This window comes from Setaria italica, chromosome IV, assembly GCF_000263155.2.
Source record: "Setaria italica strain Yugu1 chromosome IV, Setaria_italica_v2.0, whole genome shotgun sequence".
Taxonomy (NCBI): Eukaryota; Viridiplantae; Streptophyta; class Magnoliopsida; order Poales; family Poaceae; genus Setaria; species Setaria italica.
This window is the reverse complement of record NC_028453.1, coordinates 3,702,918-3,715,505: the sequence shown is the minus strand read 5'-3', so window position 1 is coordinate 3,715,505 and position 12,588 is coordinate 3,702,918. Positions and strand designations below refer to the sequence as shown.

The following is a 12,588-nucleotide window of genomic DNA, read 5'->3' as shown; positions in this document are numbered from 1 at the left end:
TAATTCATGAGATGAATCTATTAAGTCTAATTAGTCCATGATTTGACAATGTGTTGCTACAGTAACCATTTGCTAATGATGGATTAATTAGACTTAATAAATTCGTCTTGCGAATTAGCACAAGGGTTCTACAATTAGTTTTATAATTAACTCATGTTTAGTCCTTCTAATTAGCATCCGAATATCCGATGTGACACTACTAAAGTTTAGCAGCTAACATCTAAACGCTCACGCGGCAACGAGCGCACGTGTTTTTATTCCACTGCACGGCTGGTCGGCTGCACCCTGCTTCCCATAGCAGCATGATTCCGCAAGAAAAAAAATCCACAAGCACTTTGGAGGGAGATCTTTCTTTCTAGAATTGGAGGGAATATGTTTCTTTTCGAAACAAGGGAACACGTGTGTTATGGTCTTATGGGCAAGTATTTTTTTCATTTTAGAAAAAAAGGTCGAATGCTTTCTTGTATAATTGCAAATTGGAATTATGATGATGTGAAGGAGAGAAAGGGAGACGCGAAAACCTAAAATGGGATGGTTGGTTTATAAAGTAACCATATCATACGTGTTGGGATTAGAAATCCCGAATAGATAAGAGGGAGAGAAAGAGAGAAACCAAATAAACAAGTGAGCAAGTGAACAAATGGTCAAGAGTCCCCTCCTCCAAGCTCTTAGGCTCTATTTACAGGGAGGAGGAGGTGGCTGTTTATATTAATTCCATTAGTAGGGGTCGAATATTACAGATAGATTCCTGAACTTTACAAAGAGATCATTGTATGTTACAACTAAGTCCTTAACCATCACAAATAAGCCCTTAGACCCCATTCTAGGCCTCTTTTATACAAAGGGGGTTCTTAGGCTTAGTCCACTTAAGACGTACCCCAACAATACGCTAAAACTTAGAAATATGAGACAAATCTCCCATATTGCATGAGTTTTTACCCTGCAACTCATAATATTTATTTTACTATGCACAAATTAAGAAAATTATGTAACTAATATGAGACAACTTGAAAACATATTACGGGTTTCTATTAAGTTGTCTCAAAATTACGTGACATGGAGACCATCTAGTAGACTACAGTAATGTACGTACATGTCCTTAATCCAAAGATGTATAAACACGTCATTGCATACACTAGTTTAGCGAAGGTGGCATATCGTGGACCAAATAAGATTCATAGACAATCGCCTGTTTGTTCTTATCTCGGTCACGGCCGTAGCCATTGATGGGCATTTTTTTCTTAAAGATCCAACAACAGCAATATGAAGAAGAAGGAAGCAGAAACATGCGCCAGTGGTAGTACAATACAATCCAAACTTTTGCTCGGCATGGAATACCGAGCAAGATGAATTACTCGCAACCGAGGGAGCAACAAGAAAAAACAAAAGAAAAGGAAACTACATCCCTATTACTCATCGCCTTCTCCAGTCAATGAGACAGCAGCTTTCTTAAGAGAAGCACTGTACACGCGAGACAGGGGCCGCCGCAGCTACATTTGGAGGAGGTAGCTGGAAAATAAAAGTCATTCTACGAATGTTAACTTGTTAAGATAGATTAAAAAAGTAAAATGATCTTAATTACTCTTATTTATTAGCCATATTTAACACTAATTGACTACTGCATGTCCACGTCCACACATACCAAATTAAGTGTGATGGCTTATTTTTTAGACAAATTTCGAATCACATAATGACTTGTTTTTTAGACGGAGGGGAGTACACCTTAATAGTCTCATCTCCAGTTGGTTTGACAGGGACCTCAGGATAGAGCATTTCTATTTGCGGGGCTAAGCGGTGTTGGCACTGAGGATGGGCTTACCGCCAATCGTTTACTATGCCATTGTGCCATTGACGGGCATTCAACTCACAAGCGGCATGAGCTCCCGATGAAGGCGACACGCACCCGCTCCCTCGTGCTCTTTTACCTGCCCACAAGTTGATGCTCGCTTCCTTGCACGACTCACGAGTGGCTTCCTCTCCTGTTGTCTTGCCATTCTGCTCGCTGCAGTGAAAATGTGAGATACTATCTGCCGCCGGGGCACTTGCGCAGAAGCAGGGCGCGTGGACTTGAGCAAGTCTTCGACGCTTACCCGAACCGAGGTTTCAGTTAACAATTTGTTATTTTAACTTTAGCACGATCGTAATGCATCTAGAAACCATACATCTAGCACTGACAAAAAAAAGAAGGCTTCCGCGTTTGCTACTTGGTGAACAACCTCTGCAGGTGCAACAGGCTTCACCCTGTGCGTGGTGTCCATCTGGTTGCCTGCAGCGGCGAGCTTTTGCTCGTGGTGTTGCGCTGGGGCAGCCACCCGTCGCTGGCTGAAGTCTACAAGCCGGAGTGGACGCCGAACCAGAGCATGTAGCTCCGCGAGAGGGTGATGGACCTTGGTGACTACTCGCTGTTTGTGGGCCAAGGAAACACATTTGCCCTCTCTGCAAAAGAGTTTCCCATGATCAAGAGCAACTGTGTCTACTACGTGGATAGACCTCGGGAGAAACAGTACTGGGTATCTGTGTTCCATTTGGAATCTGGTGCTTTGGAAGAAATTCCGTACCAATGGAGCTCACGGAAGATGCAACCAACTGGACACCGCGTGCCTGGTTCTGTCCTAGATCACCCTTGCTCATGCAGCAGTGAGCTCAAAGCATGTCTTTGCGAGTAAGTTGTTCGTCAGATTCATTTAGAGGCTCATTTAGAGTGTGAGAATTTCCAAATTCCTTCATGTGCTAGTTGTTTAGAATTATCATGCTTTATGTTGGAGAAAACTGCCAAGGTCTTGTGTGACAACAGATTCCTGAATGATATATTTTTGCTGTATCAATATAATAGTTGTGCAGTTTTTCTCCTTATGAAACTAATAAAGCCAAATGATATGATGTGGTTTCCGTGGGTTCCCTGTGCTCCCAAGCTCTGAATGTCCCTGGTAGGCTTGTTCTCCATGTATCTTCGGTAAAGTTGCTCTGTAGTTTAGATACTGCTTCCTCGTCAGGCTTTAAAATAGGCATTCTCCGCCATTACATGTGCGGATAGTTGGTAACTGTTTGAAGAAATTAAACATGCCAATACGATCACGTTCTGCAATCGATCATCTGCTGGCATGACATTGTGAGCAGAGTTCCTTCTGGCAGGCGGCACATTTGATAACACGGCACGTTATATTATATCTGAATTCTCGTGTAACTTTGTTTTGGTCTGAGACGAGTGTTTGCTAGCATGGAGCAGGGTCCATGCCTTGGCCACATTGTCATATTTTGTGATAGTTCTGTTTCCAACGTTGTTGAGTTTTGATCTTTTTAGAGCACTCTCACATGTGTCGTACTGCGTAGGAGAAAGACCGTTTAATGATTACATCAAAGGAATGGCATCGAACTCAAGGTTTCGATTTTAGAACTTCTCTACAGGTTTCGAATTTAGATCTTCTCTACAGAACAGAAACCGCATACAAATCATATTGGATTCACGCAGTCACGCTGCATGTTTGTTTGTTTGGACATGTATTGTTTCCTCTATTGTTGAAAATGTATGAGAGAATTTGTTTTTTTCCGAAACGAACCAGACAGGAGAGCTGCCTGTCTGTTGATTATATTAAAAAGGAGGAGTTCTAGACTGGAAAGATACAAGAAAGAGAAAAGAAGAGAAAACCAGAACAAACTTGCCCGGTTGGATTGGGACATCAACGGGTAACCAGATAACTCAAAACTGCCACACCCGACCGGTTGGATTGGGACAGCAACACGGCCTCATCACTTCACTCGCCACGGTAGCACCCACCAACATCCACGCTCGTGTATTCACTGAAACCTCCGGACGTGATCCTGCGCGTACGAGAGAATTTGTGCTTGCTAAGCTTTCTGCGTAAGGCTGGTGCTTCGCACCTGATCTAACAAAGGGGAAATCACGCTTGAAACTACAATTACATGTGGCACACCTCCGCAGTACCTTCACACGAATTCTACTCATTACCTGTTCTGTCGCTAATTTGCTACCGTCTTCTTAACAGGATTCATCCTCGGCGGATATCCCATCCCCACGCATCCATTAACCATGATATCCCATCCCGACGCATCCATTAACCATGAGCAGCATGTGAAGCTGCGACGGGATTGGCGGCAACCCAACACGGGATTTCCGCGCAATGAGCCTCATGTTCGGCCGGTCTCCATCTCCACCTGGATGCACCAGCACGTGACCTTGCAGAGGGCTGCTTAGAACTCCTTACAAAAACTTAAGGGCCAGTTTGGTAGGGCTCTGGCTCCTCCAGCTCTGACTCCTTTAATGGAGCGACTTCTCTGGAGTTAATAGAGCCGTTTTCGAAGGTGTTTGGCAAAACGGCTTCTCCTATATTATTAGCTATGGATATAAGAGGTCAAATGTCCTATATGCCCTTGGATATATATTTTTTTAATAGATGAATTGAATGTTTAATAATAGTTTATAATTTAAGTCCATTTGAATTAAAAAATTAAAAAAATAAATGAAAGGGATTCTCTCTCCTTTTCTTTTTTTTCCTTTTTTTCCTTCACCTTTTCTTTTTTTCCCTTCCCCTTTTCTTTTTCCTCCGTGTTCCCATCACCTCTAGCTTCCGCCGCTTTCTCCCTCACACGTCGCCCGGCCCCCGTCGCCACCCGGCCCTCGGGTTCCCGGCGCTGCTCCGCCTCAGCTCGCCGCCAACACTGAGCTCCACCGTCATCCCCGTCGCCGCGCTGCCTCGAGTCGCGACCCGGCCCTCGGGTCCCCCGTCGCCGTGCCGGCCAGCTCCCCGTCGCCTGGCTTGCCTGCGGGCCCTCCTCGAGGGCAAGCGTGGGAAACGGCCGAGGAGGAGCCGCGGGAGCCGGTTTTTTTTGGCTCCGCCTCCCCGAAAGGGCTCCAGAGAGCGCAATTCGCGGGGCTCTGCCGCCGGAGCCAGAGCCGTTTTGCTACGCGCGCGTCCTTTGGCAGGGCTTCGGGAGAAGCCGCTCGAGGAGCCGCTCCCGGAGCCCTACCAAACGAGCCCCTAATGTATGTTGAAACAGACACACAGGGACATGTGGCATGAATGGAGTACAATTTTTTAGAACTGAATGAATCCATAACAGTTTTATGTGGCCTCTGTTCTGCACTACGACATAACCGAACAGAGGCCGAAAGTCGTGAGATTTCACATGGCTCCCGGTCCATGCTGGTGAAAACAGATCTCTGAGCCACCTTTGCCTTCTACGTTTGTCAACAGACTCCTGCCACATTTGCCAAATGGAAGTTACATGGAAATTCAAATGTTCCATATTGATACTGGGGGGGAGTGAGACTAGCTTTGCCATACAGTTAATACAAACAGTTTTTAGTTTATGCTATAACTGCCATATTGAATCTACTATCTACTTTGTTCGGTATAACTGTCAAACCTAAAGCAACAGAAGGGCCATGTTCTCTACTCCCAGAATGTAGGAAATTAACAGTGGATATTAAGTGTGCCAAAAAATATGCAGATTCTGATGAGTATCAGAACTGAAGGAATTTCATAGGGAGCTTAATGCATTCTAAAGACTATTATGAAATTCCCACATTCTAAACAAGCCCTAAACAAACAGCTTATTCATGAAGACGACCTTCAAGACTGCTTAAGGAAGGGTTTTCTAGGACGAAACCAGGCATATGGCGTCCGGTTGGTTCTGCCTTCCTTGAGCTTCTCCATGTACGGAATTTCTTCCACAACATCAGATTCCAAATGGAACACAGATACCCAATATGGTTTGTTGCAAGCTATACCCGCATAGTAGATGCAATTCCTCTTGATCACAGGAAACTCCTTTGCAGAGAGGGCAAAGGTGTCGCCTCTGCCCACAAACAGTGAGTGGTCACCAAGGTCTCTCACCCTCTCATGGAGCTCCAAGCGCTGGTTAGGCGTCCAAACTGGTTTGTAGGCTTCAGCTGGCGACGGATGGCTTCCCCAGTAGTACAACACCACAAGCAGCAGCTCGCCATTGCACACGGCCAGGTGGACCCCACACACGGGGTGAAGCCTGGGACACCTGCAGAGCTTGTTCACTACGGAGCAAGCGAAGAAGATTGGAGCGCACCTGGGAGAAGGATCAGATCCGGTGTTGAGATCGCAGATAACAATGTTCTGCTGGATATCGATGTAGTATGCTTTCCCTCCATGGAACGCGACGGTGTCGATCTCGCATGTGCCTCGCTCGTTCATCATGGTCCAGGTGGCATCTCCAGGGCGCCAGAAGAGAGTCTTCCGCCCTATTTCTCCTTTTATCTGAGCAGCGATAGCAATCCAGTCCGACGATGTGAGTGGATCATCGGAGATGAAGATTCGGGTGAGGGGACTCAAACACTGGAGGGAGATCTCGGTGCTGGAGAGGGGCTCCCAGAGCACGAGCCGCGTTGGGGATTGGCCATCGTCCACCAGGGCCAGCCAACCCCGGGACGCGCCGCAGCAGTAGGGGAGGCCTGCCGGTGGAGCACCGAGTTCCAATCTCCGTCCGTCGCCACGAGGGAGGCGGAGGGAGTACTCGCCGATTGGTTCCAATCGGGTCCGACCCACGCGGCCGGTAACGACCCATGGGCGCAACGCGGCTGGGGGAGAGGTGGAGCTCACCAGTGGGTGCAGACCTGGTGGATGTGGAGGTGGTCGGCGTCGGAGGAAAGCCGGCCGGAGACCTCTTTGAGGAGATCGGCGGGGAGGGAGGACCAGCCGGCGCCGGCCATCAACGGGTGAGGGGTAAAGCCGTAAGGGTTATACCCCTTTTCTTTTTTCTTCTTCTTTTAATTACTCACCCTTTTCTAAACTATAAATTATTTCGCGGTAATGCTTAGGTCAGGAGGTCGGATGCCCCAACCAAAAATTGGACACCACAACCTAGAGATCATGTTGCGGTGGAAAGTTTTGACACTAATTTTGTTGCGATAGACACGTGATGATGTTACAGTAGGGGAGACCCTTCAACCTTAAGGACGGATGTTGTCGTGAGATTTCTTTTGTATACTTTTGTTGCAATAGGTGTAGTGTGATGTTGCAATGGATTTCAATTAATATGTGATATTGAGGTGGTTATTTTCAGGATGTTAGACATGTGATAAGAAGTTTCAACAACTATTTTGAAATGTTGCAAAAAAAATATTTTAGATGTTTCTATTTTTTCATGTTGCATCTTCATAGTCTAATTAAATAATTCTATTTATTTTACTGATATTTTTTAATAATTTTTGTCGATGATTAAAAAAATAACTTCTAACGATCGTACGATAAAAGTACTCGTTATTTTGACTTAACGCACTATGTATATTCTCCATAGCGGCAGGTACTACAGTGAAAGCTTAAAATATTCAAAACGATGAATATTCATTATAAGAACATATCAGACGAATTTTAAATAATTTGAAACTTTCCACAAATGTAAATGCATCCATGTTCTATGCATGCGCAAACTCTCAAGTTTTAATTCTTTTCCATAAAAAGATGCAAAAAAGACATATATTTAGATGTGTGAAATTGTCTCTTTTGTATCTTTTCAAAATTATTAAATTTGGACTTAAGGTTTTACGTGTTTATAGAACACGGATGCATCTACATATCTTCGTATTTTTAAATCTTTTTAAAACTGTTTGATATGCTCTGAACAAATTTATCATTTTAAATTTTTTTTTCAAACGAGATGAACCTACAGTGGAGTTTGATACTGGTTACCATAAAAATTGCTTTTACTTTCTTGAGGGGCTATAATTCAAAATTCGTACCAATAACAACATGCCTCCGTCGAACTAACCAAGTAAACATCCCAATGGCTTTGATTTAACGAAGAGTCTAAACCACTTCTAGTTTACTAGAAAAGGTCCTGAATACTGCTCGCCCAACAGGGAGACAAGGCGTCACACTCACACCGCGTCAGCGCACGCACCTCCGGCGGCTAAGCGGAACGCCGGGGAGAGAGACGCAGGCGAGGAGCATGAGCTGCTCGTGCTTGTACATCGATACATCATCGGGGTCTCGGGGACGCAGGGAACTACTAGGAACTAGATCTTTGATACTGAACGATACTGACAAGCTCTAGGATAGTCGGGCAGCACTCTGCATCCGACAGTTAACCCTGTTTGTCTGCAAGTGATAAGGATTTGCTAAAAATTGCTTGCAAAAGCCAAATATATGTTGAAATAGGCAAACAAAAGAAATGTGTCGTGCATCCCAGTACAGTTTCAAAACTGAATGAATCCCATATGGCTTTACGTGGCCTCCGTTCTGCGCTACGACGGAACGGAACAGAGACTGAAAGTTGCGAGTTTTGATCACATGGCTCCCGTCCCATGCTGGTGGGCAACAGATCTCTGAACCACCTTGCCTTCTACATTTATCAACACCGACTCCTGCCACATTTGCCAAGTGGAAGTTACATCGAGATTCAAATGTTTCGTATTGATATTGGCGGCAACTGTTAGCATAGAACCATAAACTCACCATCTCTAGGGGTGTAACCCTGTGCAAGAAGAAACCATCTACCGTTGTATGGTCACCACCAGGTCTGGGATGTCCAATGTGCAACATTGAATTGTCACGGTGGAAGTATCCACAAAACCCACCCGTGCTAATGTATGCGTCCTGTATCATATAGAGAGTGTTAAGTTATAGCAATCATTGATTTGAAAAAATAGAACTCCCATCAACAAAGAGAACCAAATTTACCACTTCATATTTTGCAAAAATACGCTGAAATGGTTCGTAGAATTTCATTATTTCTGGTGCTTCTGCCTCATTGCAAACAACTAATGGATCATATCCAACAACTACTTTCCTGTCTTAACAAAAAGAATGTGAGATGTTATGATTACAAACAATAGCTCAACACACTGAAATATTTATTTCTCCGGTGATCTTACAAAGACATGCTTAATGAACAGGGGTAACTGGTAGTAAACACTTACCAATTACCACTGGTGAGCGCCAGTGATCGCTCCAACCATTTAGTTTGTTCCCTATACGAAGTGCTTATTTTTCCATCATGTAGAGGTTCCTTGTAAAATGAATGGCAAATCAGAGTCTAAGAATCCATAAAATTTAGCATATCTAACATGCTGTACTGCTGATGATCACACAGGCTGATGCCAAAACTCAAAGTTGCTCAAGATGTAATACCTGCAGAACCCCAGTGTCCAGAGCAATGACATCTAGAACCTGATCGTGTGACATACTCACTTTCTTCAAAAAGTTACCAAGTATCCGCCCATGTGATGACGTGGTGGAATACCTGAAGGAAAGCAATGTGTCCGGTCTCATAATCGTACACTATAGAGCTGAATTTATTAAAAGTGGCTGTAAATGTAGGGGCAACTAGCTTACCAGGGGATATTCAGAGCTTGGAAGTACATGGAACCCTGAAAGGGAAAAAGGAAACAACAACTTAATGTTTCGTTCAATTACAAAAAAAATCCTTTACTGGCATATTGGCAGTGGATGATGAAATACATTAGACATAACTCCAATCTCATTACTCATTAGCGCAAGTTAGTTACTTACATTTTGCCAAAGTGGGTCATTCTCTCTAGATTGAGCAATATCCAGCACAAACTTGACCTCATAAACCTTTGCAACAGCCTCCATCTTTATAAAAAAAAGGATAGAAAATCTAGATCAGATATGCATACTTCTGTGCAATTTCTCCAGCGAACAGAATCAGCATAATTGTCAATCAATGTAACCACAGACAACAAAACAGTTCTGAGGGACATGAAGTACATAGAAGTTTCACGCCGATTAATTCGACATCAACAGCAAAATATGCCAGAGCGGGGGAGTGGCAAAGCAGACTGAACCACTCACCAACTTCACTTAATTATATGAACAAACAAACACCACGCTGTGGCATTAACCAGTCCATAAAGTGATGTAAGAATAGAATACAACACCACAATTCAGAAAAGACATGGTCAGTCAGGAAGCACATTGGCACATGTGCCTCATCAAAAGAGGAGCATGCTGCATGTGCCGTCATCCCAGGTACGTCCAATGCCAAGACTCTATAGAGTAATAGCAGTCTTAGATCTGCAAATGTGCAAGTCATCATCACCCATTGCGTGAATCAGTTCGAAAGCATCGCCCGGTTAGGAGCACGAGAGCATGCTCACATAAACGCGCAAGGAAATAAATACAGGAAATCAACGATGACATCTTTCACTCTGAATGACTTCCATTGGTCCAACAAACCACGACTCAACAACATTTCCTAATGTCTCAAACTTGAATTACCATACTCACGGGCACATCAGATGGGCGATCTAATCGGCAGTGATCCAATTTATCGTGTTAAAAAAATGCAGCGCTAAACGAAGGAATGCAGTGTTTCGAACTTTAGATTACCGTACTCACGCGATTTACTCGGTAGTGATCCAATTTACCGTGAAAACAAATTGCAGCGCTAAACGAAGGAATGCAATGCGGCAATGCCAATTCGCCACAAGGCGGAAGATATCCTGCACGAGCACGAAGAACACAGCGAGCCGAAACAGACGGCAGGGTCATCGGATCGTGGAGAGGGAGTAAGAATCGCGCGCACCTGCCTCAGCAGCCTGGCCTGGTCGGCGGTCGCCCGCGCGCCGCCGGCGACGCTGAGGAAGGCGACGCCGCCTCCGCCGCGCGCGCCCTGCCCCAGCGCGTCCACCCCGCCCCCTTCTCCGCCCCGCGGGAAGAGCTGCGGCTCGCCGATGCTGAAGGCCGCGTAGAGCGCGAGGCACAGCGCGGCCTGCACGGCCACCGTGCGGCGCCACGGCAGCTGGCGCCCGCGGTTCCCCACCGCTTCTCCTTCCATTGCTGTGGCGCCGACCTGCGGCCAACGGGCCAAGGCTCGCGCGCGCGCGCTCTGGTGGTGCGGTGCTTTGCCCTCCTCACCTACCGCAAGTCGACGGAGACTACTGCGGTGGATACCATGGTCGAGGACGGGACGATCAAACCAACGAAGTATTACCAATGATGATATTACAGATGTCCAGGCAGCGGGTCCAGGCAGCCCGCGGCTGTTAGCCCGGCATGGAGCCTTTTTCCCCGAACCTAGCCCGGCCCAGCACGAAGTTCTTCGGGCTCATGCTAGTCCAGCCCGATAGCTCGTGCCAGGTGTGGGCCGCCACCTGGCATGATAGGCGGCCGGCCCGACCCGATTTACAGAGGCCACCTCGAGATGGTCCGCTAACTCCTTCAAAGTTTACACTCACCTCTTCAATCTTATCCAGCTATGCTCATCCAGTCTCAAAATTCCACCCACAGGAACGCCTCCCCGGTTCCCCTGCCATCCTCCCAAGTCCGGACCTCCCTTCCCCTCCAACCCTCCGCCTCCCCTCCATCCTCCCCTTCCTCTCTGACCTCCATCTCCCCGCCTCCCCTACGGCCTCCGGCGGCCACCTCCCCTCCAAGCTCCAGGATCCGCCTCCCCTACGGCATCCCTTCGACAACGGCAAGCTTGGTGGCTGCCATGGCGAGGGGCGAGCGGGCGACGCCGACGCGCAGGGAGTAGGCTGGGGCCACCGCTTCACCTCTCCTCCCCTCCACGGTGGCCCCCCCCCCCTCCCTTTCGCCACCGGCGTCGCTCCACCTCCCCTCCCCTCCGTCGCCCCCCCCTCCTCCTCCCTTCCGCCACCGGCGTCGCTCCACCTCTCCTCCCCTCCGCCGCCGACGTCGCTACCCCCTCCTCTCCTCCACTACCCGCTCTGCTCCCCTCCCACTACCACCCCACTGAGCCGTCGCCTCCCTCTCCCGCCGGCACCGCTACCCCCTCCTCTCCTCCACTGCTGGCTCCGCTCCCCTCCTACTCCCACTCCACCAAGCCGCCACCTCCCTCCCCTAGCGGAGGCGAGCTGCGAGCCTAGAGATTGGCCAAAAGGCGTTAGCGGAGCCACCTCCCGGTGGCCGGCGCGGTGGCGCACTCCCTTCCATCTGTGACGATGAGCAAGCAAGCGGTGGCAACTGGCGAGTACCTGGTGGAGGCGATGGTGGCAGCGCGCAAAAGCAGGCAAAGCGGCAGCACGAATAGGCAGCTTGTCCAGCAGGAGGAGACGGTGGCGGCACAAATAGGCAGCTTGCCCAGCAGCAGGAGACGGCAACCGCAGTGGCACACAAGAGCAGGCCATGACGGCCTGCCATGCGTCGATGAGCAAGCAAGCGGTGGCAACTAGCAAGTACCTGGTGGAGGCAACGGTGGCAGCGCGCAGAAGCAGGCAAGCGACGGCATAGCCAGCTTGTCCAGCAGGAGGAGACGACGGCAGCACAAATAGGCAGCCTGCCCAGCAGGAGGAGACGGCGACCGCAGTGGCACACAAGAGCAGGCCATGAGGGCCCACCATGCCTCGTGATGATCCGAAGCCGGCCGTGCTTTACGGGCTAGCCCAGCACAAATGGGCCCGTGGGCCTGGGCCTGGGCCGTTTATGCAGCCCGTGGGCTGGCACGGCCTGGTAGAGGACGTCCAAGGCCTCGGCCTCATCTGACGAATCGCACATTCGCATAGGCGTCCGCTCGAGCGCGCGTTCGGGCGCCTGAAAGACTTGGCCACACGTTCTCTTGGGACCCCGTCCACCGATCGAGACATGCAGGCATACATCCTGAGTTCCTGACTAGAGC

At 48.0% G+C, this 12,588-nt stretch overlaps 2 protein-coding genes across 2 annotated transcripts; both read right to left on the bottom strand.

The window, feature by feature from the left end:
• Positions 1-5,591: 5,591 nt before the first annotated feature.
• On the bottom strand, positions 5,592-6,700 carry LOC101784972. The gene is made up of 2 exons (XM_022825896.1): positions 6,605-6,700; positions 5,592-6,248 (listed from the first exon to the last, which is right to left on the bottom strand). Exons 1-2 carry the CDS (start codon positions 6,698-6,700, stop codon positions 5,592-5,594), a joined length of 753 nt encoding a protein of 250 aa, XP_022681631.1.
• A 1,403-nt stretch (positions 6,701-8,103) lies between these two features.
• On the bottom strand, positions 8,104-10,945 carry LOC101784573. The gene is made up of 8 exons (XM_004964610.3): positions 10,537-10,945; positions 9,501-9,584; positions 9,324-9,358; positions 9,120-9,231; positions 8,909-8,997; positions 8,670-8,778; positions 8,445-8,585; positions 8,104-8,353 (listed from the first exon to the last, which is right to left on the bottom strand). Exons 1-8 carry the CDS (start codon positions 10,786-10,788, stop codon positions 8,276-8,278), a joined length of 900 nt encoding a protein of 299 aa, XP_004964667.1. The 5' UTR covers positions 10,789-10,945; the 3' UTR covers positions 8,104-8,275.
• Positions 10,946-12,588: the final 1,643 nt, after the last annotated feature.

What these genes read in the sequence shown, in the direction of transcription:
- LOC101784972 (XM_022825896.1), bottom strand. Translation starts at nt 6,700, where the DNA reads ATGGCCGGCGCCGGCTGGTCCTCCCTCCCCGCCGATCTCCTCAAAGAG. An exon ending in ACCACCTCCACATCCACCAG is followed by an intron (nt 6,249 to 6,604) that starts GTCTGCACCCAC and finishes ATCGCTGCTCAG; the next exon opens with ATAAAAGGAGAAATAGGGCG.
- LOC101784573 (XM_004964610.3), bottom strand. Translation starts at nt 10,788, where the DNA reads ATGGAAGGAGAAGCGGTGGGGAACCGCGGGCGCCAGCTGCCGTGGCGC. An exon ending in TGGACACTGGGGTTCTGCAG is followed by an intron (nt 8,998 to 9,119) that starts GTATTACATCTT and finishes TCATTTTACAAG; the next exon opens with GAACCTCTACATGATGGAAA. An exon ending in TTTTTGCAAAATATGAAGTG is followed by an intron (nt 8,586 to 8,669) that starts GTAAATTTGGTT and finishes TATATGATACAG; the next exon opens with GACGCATACATTAGCACGGG.